Source organism: Nicotiana sylvestris, chromosome 6 (genome assembly GCF_000393655.2).
Source record: "Nicotiana sylvestris chromosome 6, ASM39365v2, whole genome shotgun sequence".
Classification (NCBI taxonomy): domain Eukaryota; kingdom Viridiplantae; phylum Streptophyta; class Magnoliopsida; order Solanales; family Solanaceae; genus Nicotiana; species Nicotiana sylvestris.
Window position 1 is genome coordinate 89,900,090 of NC_091062.1, and position 20,285 is coordinate 89,920,374.

Sequence of the window (20,285 nt, forward strand, 5' to 3'; positions counted from 1 at the left end):
TATCAGCAGTAACCAACAACAGCAGTAGTATTCAACACCAGAAAATGAACCAGCAGACTAATTTTGAAACCAAGGGATGTGATACGATAGTCAGACCCTAATTTCAATCTTAGTGAATCAGCAGACCCCAAACCCGACTCGACTTAAACCCTTTTTTATTATCAGCTAACTAGAAATTGCTTACATACTAAAGGAAAACTTCAGAAAATACCAAATGACTCAATAAAACAGTGTATTTTTCTGAAATTCTGCAATCGTTTTTTTTTTCTGTATCTATTTCTGTGTATCTCTCTTCCTATATCTCCCTTCTCTCCAAAAAAAAATCCCCCATATTTATACCCAACTCTTGAACCCCTTTCCAGCCCCCTTTTTCTCTTTACAGTTGTAAGAGAGATCTTTTATTATTGCCCCCATGTTTCTTTTACTTTCCAGCTTTTAATATTCCTCTACTATGTGTATCCTTTTAGCTTTTATCATTACCCCACATACCATTATGTCTTGTTCCCCACTATCATTAAGCAAATAGAATAATTTAATGGTCCATTAGTACTTCCTGACAGAATATTCAACTAAGCCATTTTCTAATTTCAAACTTCCCAATTATCCCCTGAATTACCTGGAATTCCTATCCTACCCCAGTTATAACCAATTCAACTAACCATTAACTACACTGATTCCTAATTCAATTATCTAAATGAACTAAATTTAAACTCTAAACACCTCAGCTATAACCAATCCAGCCTATCAAATGCCTAACAACCGGATGACTAAAGCTGAATTCTAATTGGAACAAATGGACTGAATTTAAATCAAAATCATATTAACACCACACAGAACCCAACAGAATCATTGAAGCTGAAGCTGAAACTGAATCAAAATCACGTTGATACAGGGATTAAGCTAACACAATTCTAAGTCAAATCTATACAAAATGCAGGATCACTGTCATTATATTGACAATGAGCCCAGAAGCTAAGTGTCTAAGGATCAGTACATACAACACTCGACATCAAACCATTTGACGAAAACTACTGGTCTACAAACAAGAATGAATTAATCGACGAAACTATTTATAACTTATGTTATTAATTGACAGAAAAAAACTGGACTAAGTAAATGGTCTGATGGAGAAGGGAGAAAATAACGGACAAAGACGAATTACAACGAACCTAATTTAGGCAAACGAATAATCGATTGAACTGCTCAAATGAACATTGGAGTATTTAATCTAACCAGAATCAGAAAAAGAGGCGGAATATTTGCTGGATTAAGAATTAACTTAAACTGAAAACCTAAAGAAGTGACTAATTACAACTTAACACAGACAAATAAACATATAGAAAAAGGAAAAGAAGAAGCTAAGAAGAACTTACTGTTCTTTTCTCGGATCCCACCAACATGCCCTTTAGAACTTGAGTTCCAGTTAGCATTACACGTCTATTTCGTCAAAAATAGGCTTATATTACTAATTAGAACCCATTCAACCCTGACAGCTTTGAAACAGTCTCGAACCGTTGAACCCTAGATCCGCCATTCGACGAGTTTTACTCGGATTCGAGCCAATTTGGTTAGGGATTAGCGACGAGGAGGTCAAGAGGATTATTGGGTGTGATTTTGGGGTTAAGCGGACAGGCTAGGGTTTGGGACGGGGATCTTCGATCAAAGATTCGAGAGGTTATAGGATGATTCGAGGTTAATGGAGTGTGGAATTGGAATGAGGAGGTGGAAGGGAGGCTAGGGTGTAACTTTGAGACGATTTGGGCCACTGGAACCGCCGTGAGACGATATCCGGTGGGCGGAGGGCGGCGGTGCAAGGTGGTGAGAGACAGGGCTTTCTCTGAGTTGCTAGAGACGAGGGTAGGGTGGGGGCTCTAAAGGGGGTGGGGTTCGTTTGGATCATTTATATACTGGGAAAAAGGTTGAATCCTAGCCGTTGGATCAATTAAGATCAACGGCTCGGATCAACTCACTTAACGGAATGGTGTCGTTTAGACACTTTTGAGACCGGATCAATCTCTGGTAAAGGGGTCGGGTTTGGCTTTTGGATATGGGTACTGAGTTGTGTCCATTGGATGAGGGCTAGATGGACGGCTGGGATCGATTGACGTTGAAACGACGTAGTTCCATCATCATACAACGTCGTTTTGCATGTCTGTGAGATTTTGACGACTTGGGCCGGGTATGGAGTTGTTTTGGGCTGGATTTGGTCATTTTGGCATGGGCCTGGTCCGAATTTCACTTCCCATCTTTCTTATTTGTTTCTTTTTTTTTCTTATTTCCTAACTAAAATTTTAGATTAAATTACAAACCCAAATTAAAAATACTAATTATCTTCTAATAACATTTATCACATATAATTAAATACCAATTAACAATAAAATCACACAATTCGACATCAAATGCTAAAAAATGCAAAGTACATTATTTTTTGTGATTTTTTCATTTTCGTAAAACAAGTTACTTAATTAATCCTATTTGTAAAAATTAGATCCTAAATGCACATGAAACATGTAATTTTTGTATTTTTCATTAATTAAAACAAAATAAACACGCACAGACAAATACAAATAATTAACCAAAAATGCCACGAAAATTTTCAAAATTGCACACAAAGGAAAATTATTTTATTTTGAATGTCTGGGAGTAATTCTCATAGGGCAAAAATCACGTGCTCACAATAGGTACTCACTCGCTCCAATTAAGTAAATATAAACTCTTTTAAGCAATTCATCAAGCACCTTGTATGCGTGCTTTTATGAGTTAAACCACTTTAGTAAAGGGTTATATCAACTCACCTCAAAACTTCTTGAGCTAATACGCAGACCCCAGTCTAATTTATACCCGTCAAAATAATTGATTCTACAACAATCAGTGCATTTTAATCAATTTTAAAGTTTCTCACCTAAACATGAAATTTATTGTTGATACAGAGAAAGAAGGGAATTAACTATTCAATTCTTATCTATTACTACTATAGAATAATTGACAATAGAAAATTTTGTATACCTGAGTTCAAGAATTTGTGATTTGTAAAGAACCCTAGAATATTATTTCCGTTGCATGCGTGCCTTGCGTGAACAGAACAGTGTTCTCTTCTGTTTAATCCTTAAATCCCTTTGTTTACTCCTTTGCCTTAAAAGGGTTAAGGTTCGGTCACGTGCTTCCTTATTCTTTTTTGTTTTTCCCTTTTTTTTGACTTAACTAATATCTTATTTTACCTACTTTTAACAATTAATAATATTAAAATTATTAATATTTCCCTAATTGTATGTCCAGTTATATATATATTTCACTATAGGCAAGATAAAATAATAAAAATAGTAATAATTTAGTTCTATAGTAGCGTGTCTCGAAACTTTTATAAATTTGAGGATTGTTACAATCTTCCCTCCTTAAAAACATTCGTCCTCGAATGTTGCTAGGGCCTTATTCTTAAGCTAACAATCATCCCTTAGGTTCTTGAACCTCTTAAGTTTTCTTAGCACTACTCATTCTTCTAAGGAACTCAAAATTTTGGTGAACTCCCTAAATTTTCAAAAATTTCGGCAGAGTTTCCCTTGTAAATTGGACTTTCCAAAAAATATTCCTATCACAAATACCACAACTACATCAACAACCACCAAATATACCATAACAAGTCATTCATAGGCACCACACGGAGCTCATAAATTAATTACTCACACTCCGGCAAGGAGATACCACAATAACTAACAAGAATCTAAAGCACAACAACTTTAGCACAAGTAAATCACTTTAATGAATTAAATATACTACTGCATAAACTAAATTACTACAACAACTAAGCATAATCTAGGAAGGACAGAAACACTTGCTAACTTGTATTTAATAAATGAAATATAAATGTCAAACCAAACTTAGGTTCACATACCTTTTTCCTCAAATAAATATGGATATTTCTTTCTCATATCTTCCTCGACCTCCCATGTAGCCTCTTTTAAATCATGATTACTCCATAAAACTTTTACTGATGCTAAATCTTTTGTTCTCAACTTTCTTACTTGCCTATTGAGAATTTCTATAGGTACCTCTTCATAAGTTAAGCCTTCTTTAATTTCTATAGTATCGGCAGGTATTATATGCGACTCATCATGAATGTACTTTCTAAGCATAGACACATGAAAGATAGGATGAACAGAGGACAACTCAACGAGTAGCGTTAGCTTATAAGCCATGATTCCTTTCTTTTCTAGAATTTCATAAGGTCCGATAAATCTAGGGCTAAGTTTCCCTTTCTTACCAAACCTCATAACTCCTTTCATTGGTGAGACTTTTAAAAACACCTTATCACCAACCTTGAACTCTAACTCACGATGCCTCTTGTCAGAATAAGACTTTTGACAACTCTGAGCTGCTTTAAGTCTTTCTCTAATTAGATGAAATTTCTCCAAGGCCTCACAAACAAACTCTGGACCAATCAACGACACCTCTGCTAGTTCAAACCAACCCACTGGAGACCTACATCTCCGCCCATATAACGCTTCATAAGGAGTCATACCAATGCTGGCCTGATAGCTGTTATTGTAAGCAAATTCTATAAGTGGCAAGTGATCATCCCAATTACCTCCAAAATCTATAACACACGCACGCATCATATCTTCGAGAGTCTTAATGGTCCTTTCTGCCTAGCCATCGGTCTGTGGATGAAAATCGGTGCTTAAATTGACCTTGGTACCTAATCTTTTCTTAAATGCCTGCCAAAAATGCGTCGTGAACTGAGAGCCTCTGTCAGATATGATTGAAACTGGAGTACCATGCAATCGGACTATTTCTTTAATGTACAACTGTGCATACTGCTCTGCAAAATCTGTCGTCTTTACTGGTAGGAAATGCGTGGACTTTGTCAGTCGGTCTACAATAACCCAAATTGAATCATGTTTACGGTATGTGCGAGGTAGACCTACTACAAAATCCATATTAATCATCTCCCACTTCCACTGTGGTATCTATATATCTTGGGCTAGGCCACCAGGTCTCTGATGCTCGACATTGACTTGTTGGCAATTCAAACATTTAGCCATATGATCTGCTACTTGTTTCTTCATGCCTTTCCACCAATACAACTCTTTCAAATCTAGATACATTTTGGTAGCACCTGGGTGGATAGAGTACCTCGAACTATGAGCTTCCTCCATTATGGCCTTCCTAAGACCATCTACATCAGACACATATAATCGATCATTCAACTTCAAAACTCTGTCACTTCCTAGAGTGAAAGCAGTGATTTCTTTGTTTCTGACTCCTTCTTTTAACTTCACTAAGTACGGATCTTCGTCTTGCTTAGCCTTAACATGCGCAACTAGGGAGGATTGCGCTAAGGCATAAGCAGTTATACCTCCTTCACATTATTGGACTTTGATTTTAGCTGGATTGAATACCAATTTTAGTGATTTAGTGAGTAGTTTATACAAGTCTCTGTGGGTTCGACACTCAACTTATCATAATATTACTTGTCGATCATGTATACTTGCGTGTACGTTTGGAAGCAACAAGTTTTTGGCGCTGTTGCCGGGGACTTGAATACTAACTACTTTCTAGTTTTTGCTTAAATTGTTTATTTCATCGAGTCTAACGTTACTTGATTGTTGCTCGGATATCAGGAACTTTGATTGAATGCGCAGGGTCAGAAGCCAGGACCAACTTCAAGGCTTTGATCCTGAACCTGAAATAACATTTCATAGGTGGTTGAGGGAAGCAAGGGACACGAATAATATTCAAGCACTTGTTCAATTTCCTGTGGACATGGCAGAGGAGCAACACATGGTTGTTTAGGAGGTAGCGATGTCCAGCATTGCTAGTGTCACCTCCAGTATTGTGAAGCCCCAAATCACTAGGCACTTTGAGCTGAAATAGAGCATGATCCATCTACTTCATGCAAACGGGTAGTTTATGGGTCTTCCACACGAGGATCCACAACAGCATATTCTGAACTTCTTGGAGATTAGTGATACTTATATCACTAACGGAGTCACTCCAGATTATGTGAGGCTCACACTATTTCCATTCTCTCTTTTGGGCGAAGCTAAGCGATGGCTAAAGGCAGAACCAGCTAATTCTATTACATCATGGAATGATTTGGCAAGAAAATTTCTGGCGAGGTTCTTCCCTTCAGGCAAAACTACAAAGATCAAAAGTGAGATAGTTACCTTCAAATAGAAAGTAGGGGAATCTTTATACTCAGCTTGGGAAAGGTTCAAGGGGCTACTCAGAGACTGTCCTCATCACAATCAGACGAACGAAGTGTTAGCTCACACTTTCATAAAAGGGCTACATCCTGAAATAAAGATTGTGGTAGATATTGCAGGTGGAGGTCAGGTGCTGGAGAAAAGCTTTGACGAGATATATGCATTATTGAACAAATTCTCCAAAAGCAATCCGGATTGGCAAGGAGAGATGGGCAGATACACAGTGCAAAAGTCTGTAGGAGTTCTTGAGTTAGATGTCTTCTCAGCATTATTAATGCAGATTTCTACACTAACCAGCCAAGTCAATCAGATGACCTTGATTATCAACAAGAAACAAGCACAATTGGTACAACAAGTTCAAGTGTTTTGTGAAATATGTGGAGAGGGTCACACGAGAGACATATGCCTCGCTAACCCAGAGTCTATCTGCTTTGTGGGTAATTCAAATAGGGGCCAAACAAACCAATATGTAAAATATATCAAGGACATTGTGAAAAATAAAATGAGGCTAACCGAGTTCGAAACTGTGGCACTCACTGAGGAGTGCAGTTCAAGAATTCAGGGCAAGTTACCTAAAAAATTGAAGGATCCGGGTAGTTTCACTATCCAAATCTCGATTGCTAAATATGCTGTTGGGCGAACTTTATGTGATCTTGGAGCGAGCATCAATTTGATGCCGCTATCTGTGTTCAGACAGTTGGGGTTGGGTGAGGCACGCCCAACAACAATTATCTTACAGTTAGCTGATTGCTCCCATGCTCATCCTAAGGGAGTGATTGAAGATGTGTTAGTTCAAGTGGGTTCTTTCAATATTCCAGGCTGATTTCATTATCTTGGATTATGAGTCTGATTAAGAAGTCCCATTTATTTTTGGGCGTCCATTCTTAGCCATGGGCCGAGCTATTACCAATGTTTGTGAAAGAAGGATGACAATGAGAGTGGGTGATCGAGTGGAGGTATTCAATATTTATAAAGCACTCAAGTTACCAGCCCACTATGAAGATCTATCCATTATCTCTGTGGTTGAAAGTGATGCTACATCATTAGTGCCTTACATGAGCCCTATAGATCCCCTTGAACGAGCTTTGATTGGGGATGAAGAAGATAGTAAAGATGAATTGAAGGGAGAAATTGAGCAAGTACTTGATATGTCCTGTAATTATGTCCAGGGGTTTAGAAAATTTGAAGAGTTGGACAGGCCTATCACTCTGACCCTTCCTAAGCCATCTATTGAAGAAGCTCCGAAGCTAGAACTTAAGCCACTTCCAGCGCATCTAAGCTATGCTTATTTGGGAAACTCTGAGACATTGCCAGTGATTATTTCGTCCAGCTTGACCAACACTCAGGAATAAAAATTGCCTAGAGTACTCCGCGAGCATAAAAAGGCCATTGGGTGGACTATAGCTAAAATCAAAGGTATTAGTCCATCGTTTTACATGCATAAAATCTTTTTAAAGGACGGACATTGCCCCAGTATGGAGCAACAAAGAAGATTAAATCTCATTATGAAAGAGGTGGAGAAAAAGGAAGTAATCAAGTTGCTCGATGCATGTATCATTTTTCCTATTTCTGATAGAAACTGGGTAAGCCCAGTTCAATGTGTGCCCAAAAAGGGAGGAATGACTGTAGTTGAGAACGAGAAGAATGAAATAATTCCTAATCGCACTGTTACGGGATGGAGAGTCTGCATTTATTATAGACGGCTCAACAAAGCAACTCGCAAGGACCACTTCCCACTTCTATTCATCGAGGCACTATGAATTTCTAGTGATGTCCTTCGGGTTGACAAACGCTCCAGCTGCATTCATGGACCTCATGAATAGAGTTTTCAAGCCATTCCTGGATACCTTTATTATTGTGTTTATAGACGATATTTTGGTGTACTCTAAGAGCAAGGAAGATCATGCAGAACACCTCAGAATAGCCTTGCAGACCTTGAAGGAGAATTAGCTTTATGCCAAGTTTTCAAAATGTGAGTTCTAGTTGCAGTCAGTGGCATTCTTAGGCCACGTGGTATCTAGTGAAGGAATAAAAGTAGACCCTTAGAAGACAGAAGCAGTCAAGAACTAGCCTAGGCTGACAATGCCAACCGAAATCAGGAGTTTCTTGGGGTTAGCTGGCTACTATAGAAGGTTTGTAGAGGGGTTTTCCTCACCTGCAACTCAATTAACTAAGTTGACTTAGAAAGCAGTTAAGTTCCAATGGTCAGACACTTGTGAGCAGAGTTTTCAAGAGTTAAAGAAGAGGTTGACCACTGCACCTGTGTTAACCTTGCCGACAGGTTTGGGTGGGTTCACAGTATATTGTGATGCCTCCAGAGTTGGTCTTGGTTGTGTTCTTATGCAAAATGGAAAAGTTATTGCTTATGCTTCCAGGCAGTTAAAGAATCATGAAAAGAACTATCCCACATACGACTTGAAACTTGCAGCTGTGGTGTTTGTATTAAAGATATGGTGACACTACCTTTATGGTGAGCATTCTGAAGTGTTTACAGATCACAAAAGCCTCTAGTACATTTTCAAGCAAAAAGAATTAAATTTGAGACAGAGAAGGTGGCTCGAGCTATTGAAAAATTGCGACATCAATATCCGAAAGGCTGTTTTAGGTATATCTTCTTCCCTGATTCTCAACTGATGGTACCCCTACCTTAAGTCTATTTTTGAAAAGTACTTTGCACTCTAAAGTTGATCAAATAAATCATCAATTATTGGCAGTGGGTACTTGTCTTAATGGTAACTTTATTCAACTGTCGATAGTCGACGCACATTCTGAGAGACCCATCTTTCTTCTTGACAAACAGGACCGGGGCACCCCCACGGTGAAACACTCGGTCTGATGAAACCCTTGTCAACAAGGTCTTTCAACTGTTCTCTCAACTCATTAAGTTCTGCTGGAGCCATCCTATAAGGAGGTATAGATATGGGCTGAGTGCCTGGCATGAGATCAATGCCGAAGTCTATGATTCTTTCGGGAGGAAGTCCGTGAAGGTTATCTAGGAAAACTTCTGGAAATTCTTGAACAACTGGCACTGACTGAAGAGTTGGTGATTCTGATTCTGGATTAATAATGTGAGCCAAATAGGCGAGACACCCCTTACCGATCACTCGTTGTGCCTTAAGATAAGAAATAAACTTACCTACAAGCGATGATGAACTACCCTTCCACTCTAAGACTTCTTCATTTGGAAATTGGAACCTGACTATCTTGGCATGATAATCTAACATGGCATAGCAGGAAGACAACCAGTCCATACCCATGATCACATCAAAATCCACCATTTCTAACTCTATGAGATCGGCTTTGGTGTTGCGACCTTGGACTGAAACTATACAACCTCTATAGACTCTAGTGACTTTCACTGACTCGCCAACTGGAGTAGATACTAGGAATGGCTCACTAAGTTGTTCAAGTTCTAGTCCGATGTTAATTGCAAATTATGTAGTCACATATGAAAACGTTGAACCTGGATCCATTATATCATAATCATTATGTGAGCAGACTAGAAGTATACTTGTAATAACTTCTGGTCTGATCATGAGAACCACGAGCCTGAGGTGGTGCAACTGCAGTAGCTGAGGAACTAGAAGGACGAGTTGATCCCCCACTGAAATTACGTCTCAACTTTGGGTAGTTGGCCTTTATATGACCAATGTCTCCGCAATGATGGCAACCATGAAAACCGAGCTTGCACTGACCTGAATGTTGCCGCTTACATGTTCCACAAAGACCTTGTTGGTGTGAATGTTGCTCAGCATGACTCTGGCTTTGTGAGGATGATGTCCTAATATTCTGATTCTGGCGAGACTGATTTCCATAACTCTGAGTACGTCTGAAGGAAGACCTACCACTTGACTGATGACTGGACTGAGCTGGTGCTAATGACTCCTTATTAGAGGAATCCCTTCTACCTCCGCTGAACGTACCATTAAACCTGCCCGCTGTCCGGGCTTTCTTGTTATGCACTTTTTCTTCTCTCCTATGTTGTCTATCTTTTTCTAAGTTCTTGGCAAATCCCACAACAGAGGAGAAGGCTGTCATCCCTATCGCTGCAGCTGATGTCGTATCCTTAATGTGGTAAGCTAAACCGCTAACAAACCTGCAAATCTTTGTTTTTTCTATCTTAACCATGTGAGGAGCATGCTTAGCTAACCTTATGAATTCCATGTAGTACTCTTGCATACTTTTATTCCCTTGCTTAAGTTGTTCGAACTCTGTAGCCTTAGCTTCTCTATCCTCTTCTAGGATAAAGTTAGTCATGAAGGCGTCTTCAAATTCTTCCCAAGTAGGCGGACCATCATCTTCGTCTCTTTCCTTTTCCCACATCTCAAACCAAGCGCCAGCCATATCTCTAAGCTGGTAAGCAACCAGCTCTACAGCTTCATCATTAAATGCTTTTATCACTCGGAGGGCTTTCCTGACACCCTCCAGCCACAACATTGGATCTTCATCAACTATAGAAACACTGGAGGATTCAACTTCAAAAATTCATTCACTCTTGAGGACTCATAATTGTTCTGTCTATTTGATTGAGGTGGAATCTCATCTCTTATCTCGTTCTAGTTGGCCATGAAGGCTTTAAACATCTCCATAGCGCTATTGACTGCATTAAACATCTGACCTACCTCTGGGTATATAGTTGTCTAAGCCGAAGCTGCTGTTGGGGGAGGCACTGGATCCTGAGGTACTTGCTCATCATTATCCACCCCTTCTTCACGCTCGAGGTACTTGGACCCTTTTTGTGGATCTACCCTTCCTTTTCTGAGTTAAAACCTTCTTGGTTCTACCTTGATCCGCAATGGTAGCAATAGTTTCTTGAGCAGAATCCTGAGTGTCGGTGTCAGAGTTGCAAGTATGAGCCATTTCTGCGAGTTTTGGAAAAACGAATACATTAGATAATTTCTTAGAGGTAGGATCTACTGCACGATCTAAAGTATGACAAAATGAGATTTTTCCTAAATGCTTGCAGCCTCCTATTTATAAGTATGGCACGCTTTATACCCATAAACAAGACTCTACTAACACGGCTTCATAGACCCCTAGGACTCCATAAACCTGAGGCTCTGATACCATGTTTGTCACGACCCATTTCCTGAACAAGTCGGGACCGGCACTCGATCACTAAACATGACCGAGCGAACCATCTCTGTTTATCACATCTATTATAACTCCAAACTTTATATGCAACAAGGCAATACTCTAACCAAATACTTTTGATTAATTTAAACATTTAAATAAATCAACTCCAAAACATTATTTATAGTAACCAATGAAATACTGCTAAGTTATTATCAAAAACATCTGAATCTTAATCCAACGACTATGTATATGAAGCCTCTACTAATAAACTGGTGCACTACTCAGGACATGAGAATTTCTGGCCAATTCTCTAACTAACAAAGAAATAACTAAATAAAGATGACTCTAAGGAATACTCCACGAACAAAAGCAGAGCTCACCAATAGTACTGGAAGAGAAGGAAGTCCTAACTCGTAGCTCGCTCGCCTGCAAATCCGGTTCCTACATTGTACCACAGACCAACGTAGGTTCCTGATATTTTATACGTCAATACTACACAAGAAGGGGGGTGATTTGTGTGGTGACCAATTTTTCACTTAACCTGTTTATGGAAGGACCTAGTTCTTCTATGTGTTCCAACTACTACTGTTGCGGAAAAATAAATATAGAAAGTAAAGAACACAAGTATTTTTACGTGGAAAACACCCGGCTCAAAAGGTGAAAAAACCACGACCTACTACTCAGTAGGATTTTCCCCAACATTTCACTAAATTACTGAGCCAAAACAGCATTTACAAAACTCTTTGTAAACCTAAGGATTACCTCTAATACCGTTGTAGCAACCAGCCTCTAACTGTTGCGACAACTTCAAGTTAACTCTAACTTGAATACTCAAAATACCTATTACAATTGCTTCTATGAAAGATGAAAGGTACAATATGAAAAAACCTACTACAATTGAACTAGAAATAAAGAAAGACACATAAAACTCTTTATGGAGTTGGTTCTTCAATCTGGTTCATGTAGCTTCAGGTTTGCACACTTGAATCACACACGAACTGCTTGCAAAAAGCCTTACTATTTTGCTCTCAATTCACGTTTAACTTCTGCGTTTTTGTGCAACACTTGTAATGTGAGAACATCCTGCAATTAATAGAGTTAGTAGATGAAGAAATAACTAGAGTTCTGATGCAACTCTTCCTTGGTGGAAGAGTTCTAGTTGATTTCAACTTCTAACTCCTTCCTTATCTTGGATAGTGTTCTCTTTGATTAAGGAGTCCTTCTCCTTATTAATTATACAACCTTTTTGATGAGGAGATATTAAATACACCAAGTTAAGCTTATCTCCTTCACGTACAACCACATGCTCGAATCTGCCCGTTTTGGTGCACCTGAGGGATGGACCTGGTTCATCCTGAGTTCCTTTGTCAGTCTTCAAAACTACCCTTTACTTGGGCCAACAAATTCCCCCTTTTTGATGATGACAAACTCTGTGCTTTTCATAAGCTTAGGCCCTGTTTCAACTCAGCTCAACATCAAGACAATGTTAGAAACATTTTCCCTTTTTATCACTTATCATCAAAGACCAGGTACATTAGGTTATAAACATCACTTGTTTAAAGCACAACCTTTTCCCCCTTTTAGCATCATCGAAAAGTTGCATAAAAAATGTGAGATAACCAGATTTTAAAGCTTACTCATGGCCACTGAGGCTACTTCAAATGTAATCATGGATTAATCATCATAGATCAAGGTAATAATTTTAACCATAAAAAAAATATAAACAAATAGTTAGAGCAAAAGACAGTGAATTTCATTGATGATTGATAAGATTCTACCACAAAGCATGAGAAGAAATAAAAATACTGAAAACATGAGCAAAAGAAACAAAAAATCCCGAACTGGGTCATTGGTTAATCTACACTAGGCTAGGAGGCTTAAGGCTGAAAAGAACCAGGTGCTTGGTTTTTAACTTGGAGGAGTTTCAGCATACCTTGAAAAATGCCATCATTCTTCTCTTTTTCTCTTGCCAGCTTAGTTCTGAGAGCACCTCTCTTAGTCTCCATCTCAACCAACCTCTTCTTCGGCCTTTCAATCTCAGCATCCTTATCCCCACTTTCTTGCACCAAGGCTCTGACCTTGCTATTCACTGGTACCTTTTTGTATGAACTAGGTTCTTTAGGAGTGACATTGACTTCATATCGCAATCAAGAAGAGTATTAACCCAAAAATGATCCATGCTTGTACTAACCTCCCACCTTTTCATAGATACATTGAAATGTGCAAGTACGGTTGTGAGAATGAAGCCATAGGGAATGATATGAGTTTTGGTACCATTAATAACTCTATCAAGAAGCTGGATTATAGATTTCAGTCACTTTCTTTTGCAGGTCTTGCGAGGGTTTCCTCTACAGATGAACCAGGTTTATCTCTCCAAACAACCATTTCACATGCGTCTTTGGTTAAACTCATAGGAGTGGGTGAAAAATCAGCCACTCTTGTCCTCTTTCCCCTCACAATACTCCTAGCACCCTTGCTCTCCTTTTTTTCTTTTTCATTTTTACCACCAACTTCTCCAGATTCTGTAGTCTCAACACCTACTATAAATCCTACAAATCTAGTTTCCAAATCTGCAGCAACTTTAGAAATTGTCTCAGGAGAAACTTTAGAATCAGAAGATACCTGTTCAATTTCGGAAGAACCACTTTTTTCCCCCTGAGTAGCAGACTTAAAAGAATCTAGGTAGTTTAATACGGTCAGGAGTCTTGAACGTAACCTGTTCACTTACAACGGATAAGTTCACAAGAACTTTTGTATATGGTAGGACTCTGCTCATGATCCAAATAGAGTTATTTCAACTTATGTAGAGTGTAGAAAACATACCGTGTTATCTTGATGAACCAGGTTCTTCACTGATAATTCTCTTGTATAAGTCTAAATTTTCCAAAATAGAGAAAATATCATTAGAGATTAATGAGTTATTTTAACACATGGCACAAGAGTATACTATGGAAAGTATGAGACTGAGCAAGATTTAATCTAACTATACACAATTTACAGACTTTCTAACCAAATATATTTTTTTCAGTTTTTTTTTCAGTTTTTCGTTTAACCTTGAACTGGTCCTTTTAGGTGATCTTAATCATCCCTAATTCCAACCTGTTCCTCTCAAAGTGATCTCTACTTAAGGCTTTTGTAAAGATGTCAGCAATTTGCTTGTCAGTAGCACAAAACTCCACAGTGATCAAGTCTTTCTCATAGTTGTCCCAAAAAATGGTGTCTAACATCTATGTGCTTAGTTCTCTTATGATGAACCGGATTCTTAGTCATACCAATAGCACTAGTGTTATGACAGAAAATAGGGATGTAACCAACTTCAAGACCAAAATCCATCAACTGCTGCTTGATCCACAACAATTGAGCACAATCATGAAGCAGCAGCAAAGTACTCAGTTTCAGCAGTAGATAAGGCCACTGAATTTTGCCTTTTAGTAGCCCATGACACGATATGAACCAAGGAAGTCTGTCATACCTGAGGTGCTCTTCCTATCCACAAGGAAACCTGCATAGTCAGCGTCAACATATCTCACTAGGTTAAAGTTACTACCTTTTGGATACCAAAGGCAAAGGTCAATAGTGCCTTTCAAGTATCTCAATATTCTCTTGACAGCAGCCAAGTGGGATTCCTTTGGATTTGCTTAAAATCAAGCACAAAGCCCTACACTGAAAAGAATGCCAGGTCTGCTAGCAGTAAGATACAAAAGAGAACCAATCATTCCCCTATACAACTTTTGATCAACAGATGAACCAGGTTCATCTATATCCAATTTTGTGGATGTTGCAATAGGAGTGTCAATTTCTTTAGATGTTCCTTCCTGGTTTTGTTACTGAGGAATAGGTTCATGGACAGGTTCCCTCGAGGTTTGAGGATAAGTTCCTCTCTAGTCAGTTGCCCCTGTCATGTTGCCCTGGGTGGAAGGACTTGCCATCACCTGTTCCTTCCAGTGATGCATCTTCAGGCTGGACTGTGGTTTCACCATTTGAATTTCTTATCAGCCCAATCTCTTCATTATCTTGTTCCTGCCTCTCAGAAAGAATGTTAGTTTTAAAAAAAATAACATATACATTTTTTCTACACATATAGTTCCTTTATTGTATATTTTATAAGCTTTACTATGTGAAGAATATCCCGAGAATACTCCCTCATCACTTCTGGGATCATACTTACCTAGGGAGTCTTTGCCATTATTATGCACAAAGCACTTGCATCTAAATGCCCTAAGATGAGATATATTTAGCTTTCTCCTTTTAAGTGACTCATATGGAATCTTCTTAACAAGAGGTCTAGTCATGCAACTATTTATGATGTAGCATGCAAAAATTCAGCAAACTTAGCATTTTCAAATTCAGTGCCATGATCAGACCTAATTGATGCAAGTTGATTACCTAGTTGTTTTTGAGTTTTTCTAACAAAAGAAGTAAACATGTCAAATGCTTCATCTTTAAATGTTAAAAATAATGTCCAAGAAAACCTAGAGTAATCATCAACAAGCACCATAACATATCTTTACCACCTCTACTTAATGTTCTCATGGGACCACAGAGATCTATATGGACCAGTTCCATCGTTCTGGTGGTGCTTACCACTTTCTTGCATTTAAAGAGGATCTTACATGTTTCTCCCTTGCACAAGCCTCACAAACTTTGTATTCTTTGAACTTGATGTTAGGCAGCCCTATCACCAGATCCTTGGAGACTAATTTGTTGAGTTCACTCAGACTTGCATGTCCAAGTCTCTTGTGCCAAAGGAGGGGATCATTGTCCAACACACTTGAGCAAGTGAGTTTTTTTTCTGAAAGTGTGGACAAATCTACAATGTATGTATTGTTTACTTTTTTTCCCTGCAAAACAATCTTGTTAGTGGTAAGATTAATCATAAAACATTTGGTAGAGGTGAATGATACCAAGTTACCTCTATCACACAATAGTGATTGTCTTATTAGGCTGTATTTTAGGCCATCTATCAAGTAGCATTCTCAATAGAGTGAGAATTAGTCTTACCTACCTTTCCAACCCCAATGATCTCACCTTTCTTCCTATTTCCAAAGGAGACATTACCTCCTTTGAGGTCCTCAAGTGAAAGGAACTGGTTCTTGCTTCCTGTCATATGCTTTGAGCAGCCACTATCCATGTACCATATTTGGCTGCTCCCCTTCACTTGGACTCGCAAAAGGAAATCAGTGGTTAGTCTTAGGAACCCAAACTAGTTTGGGTCCCTTTCTATAGGCAAAAGGATGAATCAGATTCTTTTTAACCCAACCTGGCAGCCTATTTTTCCCTTGAACAAATTCTTTATTCTTTTGACTAGCCTTTTCTTTTGCAATACATTTAGATTTATAGTGACCAGTTTTACCACAGTGTGTGCAAATTATGTTCTCAGGAAGTGTGAGGTACTTGCTTTTGGGATCCCACTTAGGTACAGGGGTCCCATAGCCAAGTCCTCTCTTATTACTACTATGGTGTTCATGTAGCCATGAAAGTGTATCGGAGGACCTATTCCATTTACAGGTTCTGTCTAGCTCGTGCTTAACCTTATTTAGATCCTCCTTAAGGACTCTTATTTTCTCATCTCTTTTGTATAACTCATCTTTCATTTTTCCTACATTTTCTTCTAAAGTGAGTTGTGTGTGATCAGTTTACTTTTTACCAGTTCCTAATTTCAATTTTAGATTTTCAGATCTAAGCTCTAGGATAGTGGTGTCAAGTTCATGAACCTGGTTCTTTAACTCAGTATTTTTACTTTCACTTTCACTAGCCCTAAGTTCCAGATTTTTGCACTTAGCTTTCAAAATCACGCACTCCTTAGACAGCTATTCCTTTTCATTATTTAGATCCTCAGATTCATCAATGAAATCCAGGAGTAACTCAAATAGCCTTTATTTAGACAAAAATTTAATCTTGTCTTTGAGATGAATTATACTTACCTCAGATTCCTCATCAGATTCTCCAATTGCCATAAGTGCTTATTCATATCCATCTTCACCCTCTAAGTCCTCATCTAAGTTTTCTCCCCAGGCAACAACCATAGCCTTTTTTGATCCTTTGTTCTTCTTGGGTTGAACCTGTTCCTTCTTCCTGTTTCTTCGTTCAGCTCTTTCCTTCTTCCATTCAATTTCCCATTGAGGACAAGTTTTGATGTGGTGATCAGTCTTCCCACACTTGTAACACCCCTCATTGGTTTGTTTTTCAGGAACCCTTGGTTTGTTGTAGCTTTCACTTCTGGAAGGACCCTTTCCTCTCATTAGGTACTTCATGAAGTCCTTTGTGATCATGGTCATTTCATCCTCCTCTAGATCAGCACCTTCAGTGATTCTGAATGCCAGGCTCTTTTCTTTCTTGGGTGCATCCATCTTTATGGTTTACCTTCTAAGTTCATAGGCAGTGAGATTTCCAATTAGCTCATCCAACTTAAGAGTGGAAATGTTCTTTGATTCCTGAATGGCAGTGATTTTGCTTTTCCAAAGGACTGGCAGAACCCTTGTCAAAATTTTCTCAACTTTGTCCTCTTCAAGAATAACCCTTCCAAGAGACTTAAGTTCATTTGTCAGTATAGTGAACCTTGTATACATCTCCTAGATGGTTTCTCTTTCCTCCATAGTGAAATTCTCATATTGAGAATATAGCAGTGTTCCTCTAGACCTCTTCACTTGAGGTGTTCCTTCATGAGCCACTTGCAAAGTATCCCAGATTTCCTTAGCAGTGGTACAACTGTAAATTCTACTATACTCGTCGGGACCAAGTCCACACACAAGCCACTTCTTCACTTTAGCATTCTTTTCCCATTTCCTCAAGTCCCCAGCATTGCAGTCAGCTCTTGTTTTTGGCACATCTACTCCTTCAAAATTCTTCTTCATGGTAGCTAGGGGACCATCAGTGATAATGTCCCATAGCTGATAGTCTTCTCCGATGATGTGATCTCTCATCCTATTTTTCCACCAAGAGTAGTAGTGGCCATTAAAGAGTGGAGGCCTATCAGTGGATTGCCCTTCCCAGTTTCCAGGTGGTGCGCTCATCTTGATCTATTCCTAAAGTTTTAGCCTCTTCAAGGATAACCTGCTCTGATACCAATTGATATTTTATATGTCAATACCACACAAGAAGGGGGTGATTTGTGTGGTGACCAATTTTTTGCTTAAACTGTTTATGGAAGGACCTGGTTCTTCTATGTGTTCCAACTACTACTATTGCGGAATAATAAATATAAAAAGTAAAGAACACAAGTATTTTTTTGTGAAAAACACCCGGCTCAAAAGGTAAAAAAACCACGACCTACTACTCAGTAAGATTTTCCCCAACACTTCACTAAATTACTGAGCTAAAACAGTATTTACAAAATTCTTTGTAAACCTAAGGATTACCTCTAATCCCGTTGTAGCAACCAACCTCTAACTGTTGCGACAACTTCAAGTTAACTCTAACTTGAATACTCAAAATACCTATTACAATTGCTTCTATAAAAGTTGAAAGGTACAATATGAAAACACCTTCTACAATTGAACTAGAAATAAAGAAAAACACATAAAACTCTTTATGGAGCTGGTTCTTCAATCTGGTTCATGTAGTTTCAGGTTTTCACACTTGAATCACACACGAACTGCTTGCAAAAAGCCTTGCTATTTTGCTCTCAATTCACGTTTAACTTCTGCGTTTTTGTGCAACACTTATAATGTGAGAACATCTTGCAATTTATAGAGTTAGTAGATGAAGAAATAATTAGAGTTCTTATGCAACTCTTCCTTGGTGGAAGAGTTCTAGTTGATTTCAACTTCTAACTCCTTCCCTATCTTGGATAGTGTTCTCTTTGATTAAGGAGTCCTTCTCCTTATCAATTATGCAACCTTTTCAATCAGGAGATATTAAATACACCAAGTTAAACTTATCTCCTTCACGTGCAATCCACATGCTCGAATCTGCCCGTTTTTGTACACATGAGGGATGGACCTGGTTCATCCTGAGTTCCTTTGTCAGTCTTCAAAACTAACCTTTACTTGGGCCAACAGTTCCCAAAAGACAATGTCAGTACCATCTATTGTACTCAGTGAGTCTCAACAACAGGGGGCAAAACTTTAATAACATATACATTATGAGTAAAGGTTCTAAATGCATGTAAAACATAAAGCTTATAAGAATAATTCTAAATTATTGCATAATAGCAGTTTATGAATATTCTAAAAGAAATTCTTTTCTTTTTCTTTCTTAAAAGAATATACTTCACTTTATACTTTGGGAGTTCCAACTATCCTGACTTAGTTCTATCCCAGTCACCGTGTGATCGGCACGGGTTCGATCCCAACCTGATCGAATAGGCCCAATCCATGAGGTGTCACTCGCTTCATGGTTCTCAGCGCTCATGTATCATACCTTAGCATGGCTAAGTAAATTCTCAGCAACGAGACCCTCGGCTCGTGTGCTCCCTACTTTGGTACAAGTAGTTTCAGGAAGCCAACGCCTTGGGCATGACCCTCGGCCTGGACGATGGCCCCTTCTCAGAATAAAGGATACTCCCAAAAATCTTTTCTTTCTAAAACTTCTTCTTGTGACTTTCAAGTCTAAATCTTTTCTTTATAGAACATCATGTATGTGCTCATGCTGGTATCCTTAAATATAAAGCATGGCATAAGAGTGAAATAAATATGTAAAAGTATTTCTAAAGATTCTTGCTTCTTCATAAATTTTCAACATGAAAATAGCATATAAGAATAACACAAAAATCTGAAAATTTATGCACATATATCATAATAAATCATCTAAACTTTTGGTAGAACAATTCTAAGTTAATAGGTACTCACTCGCTTCAATTAAGTAAATATAAACTATGTTAAGCAATTCATCAAGCACCTTGTATGCGTGCTTTTATGAGTTAAACCACTTTAGTAAACGATTATATCAACTCATCTCAAAACTCATTGAGCTAAGACGCAGACCCCAGTCCAATTTATACCCGTCAAAATAATTGATTCTACAACAACCAGTGCATTTTAATCAATTTTAAAGTTTCTCACCTAA

At 38.4% G+C, this 20,285-nt stretch overlaps 3 protein-coding genes and 1 non-coding gene across 4 annotated transcripts; 1 reads left to right on the forward strand and 3 right to left on the reverse strand.

The window, feature by feature from the left end:
- Positions 1-4,964: 4,964 nt before the first annotated feature.
- On the reverse strand, positions 4,965-5,883 carry LOC138870916 (uncharacterized). The gene is made up of 2 exons (XM_070148758.1): positions 5,823-5,883; positions 4,965-5,356 (listed from the first exon to the last, which is right to left on the reverse strand). Exons 1-2 carry the CDS (start codon positions 5,881-5,883, stop codon positions 4,965-4,967), a joined length of 453 nt encoding a protein of 150 aa, XP_070004859.1.
- A 24-nt stretch (positions 5,884-5,907) lies between these two features.
- Positions 5,908-7,026, forward strand: LOC138870917 (uncharacterized). Its single transcript, XM_070148759.1, has 2 exons — positions 5,908-6,151; positions 6,200-7,026. The coding sequence occupies exons 1-2, from the start codon at positions 5,908-5,910 to the stop codon at positions 7,024-7,026; spliced, it is 1,071 nt and encodes a 356-aa protein (XP_070004860.1).
- LOC138872256 (small nucleolar RNA R71) lies at positions 6,142-6,246 on the reverse strand. The gene has a single exon (XR_011400723.1). It is a non-coding gene; the product is annotated as a small nucleolar RNA R71 (small nucleolar RNA).
- A 10,825-nt stretch (positions 7,027-17,851) lies between the features above and the next one.
- LOC138870918 (uncharacterized) lies at positions 17,852-18,292 on the reverse strand. Its single transcript, XM_070148760.1, has one exon. The coding sequence runs from the start codon at positions 18,290-18,292 to the stop codon at positions 17,852-17,854; it is 441 nt and encodes a 146-aa protein (XP_070004861.1).
- Between the last annotated feature and the right edge of the window lie 1,993 nt (positions 18,293-20,285).

What these genes read in the sequence shown, in the direction of transcription:
- LOC138870918 (XM_070148760.1), bottom strand. Translation starts at nt 18,292, where the DNA reads ATGAGCGCACCACCTGGAAACTGGGAAGGGCAATCCACTGATAGGCCT.
- LOC138870916 (XM_070148758.1), bottom strand. Translation starts at nt 5,883, where the DNA reads ATGGATCATGCTCTATTTCAGCTCAAAGTGCCTAGTGATTTGGGGCTT. An exon ending in GGGGCTTCACAATACTGGAG is followed by an intron (nt 5,357 to 5,822) that starts GTGACACTAGCA and finishes AATAATGTGAAG; the next exon opens with GAGGTATAACTGCTTATGCC.
- LOC138870917 (XM_070148759.1), top strand. Translation starts at nt 5,908, where the DNA reads ATGGGTCTTCCACACGAGGATCCACAACAGCATATTCTGAACTTCTTG. An exon ending in CAAAACTACAAAGATCAAAA is followed by an intron (nt 6,152 to 6,199) that starts GTGAGATAGTTA and finishes CTTTATACTCAG; the next exon opens with CTTGGGAAAGGTTCAAGGGG.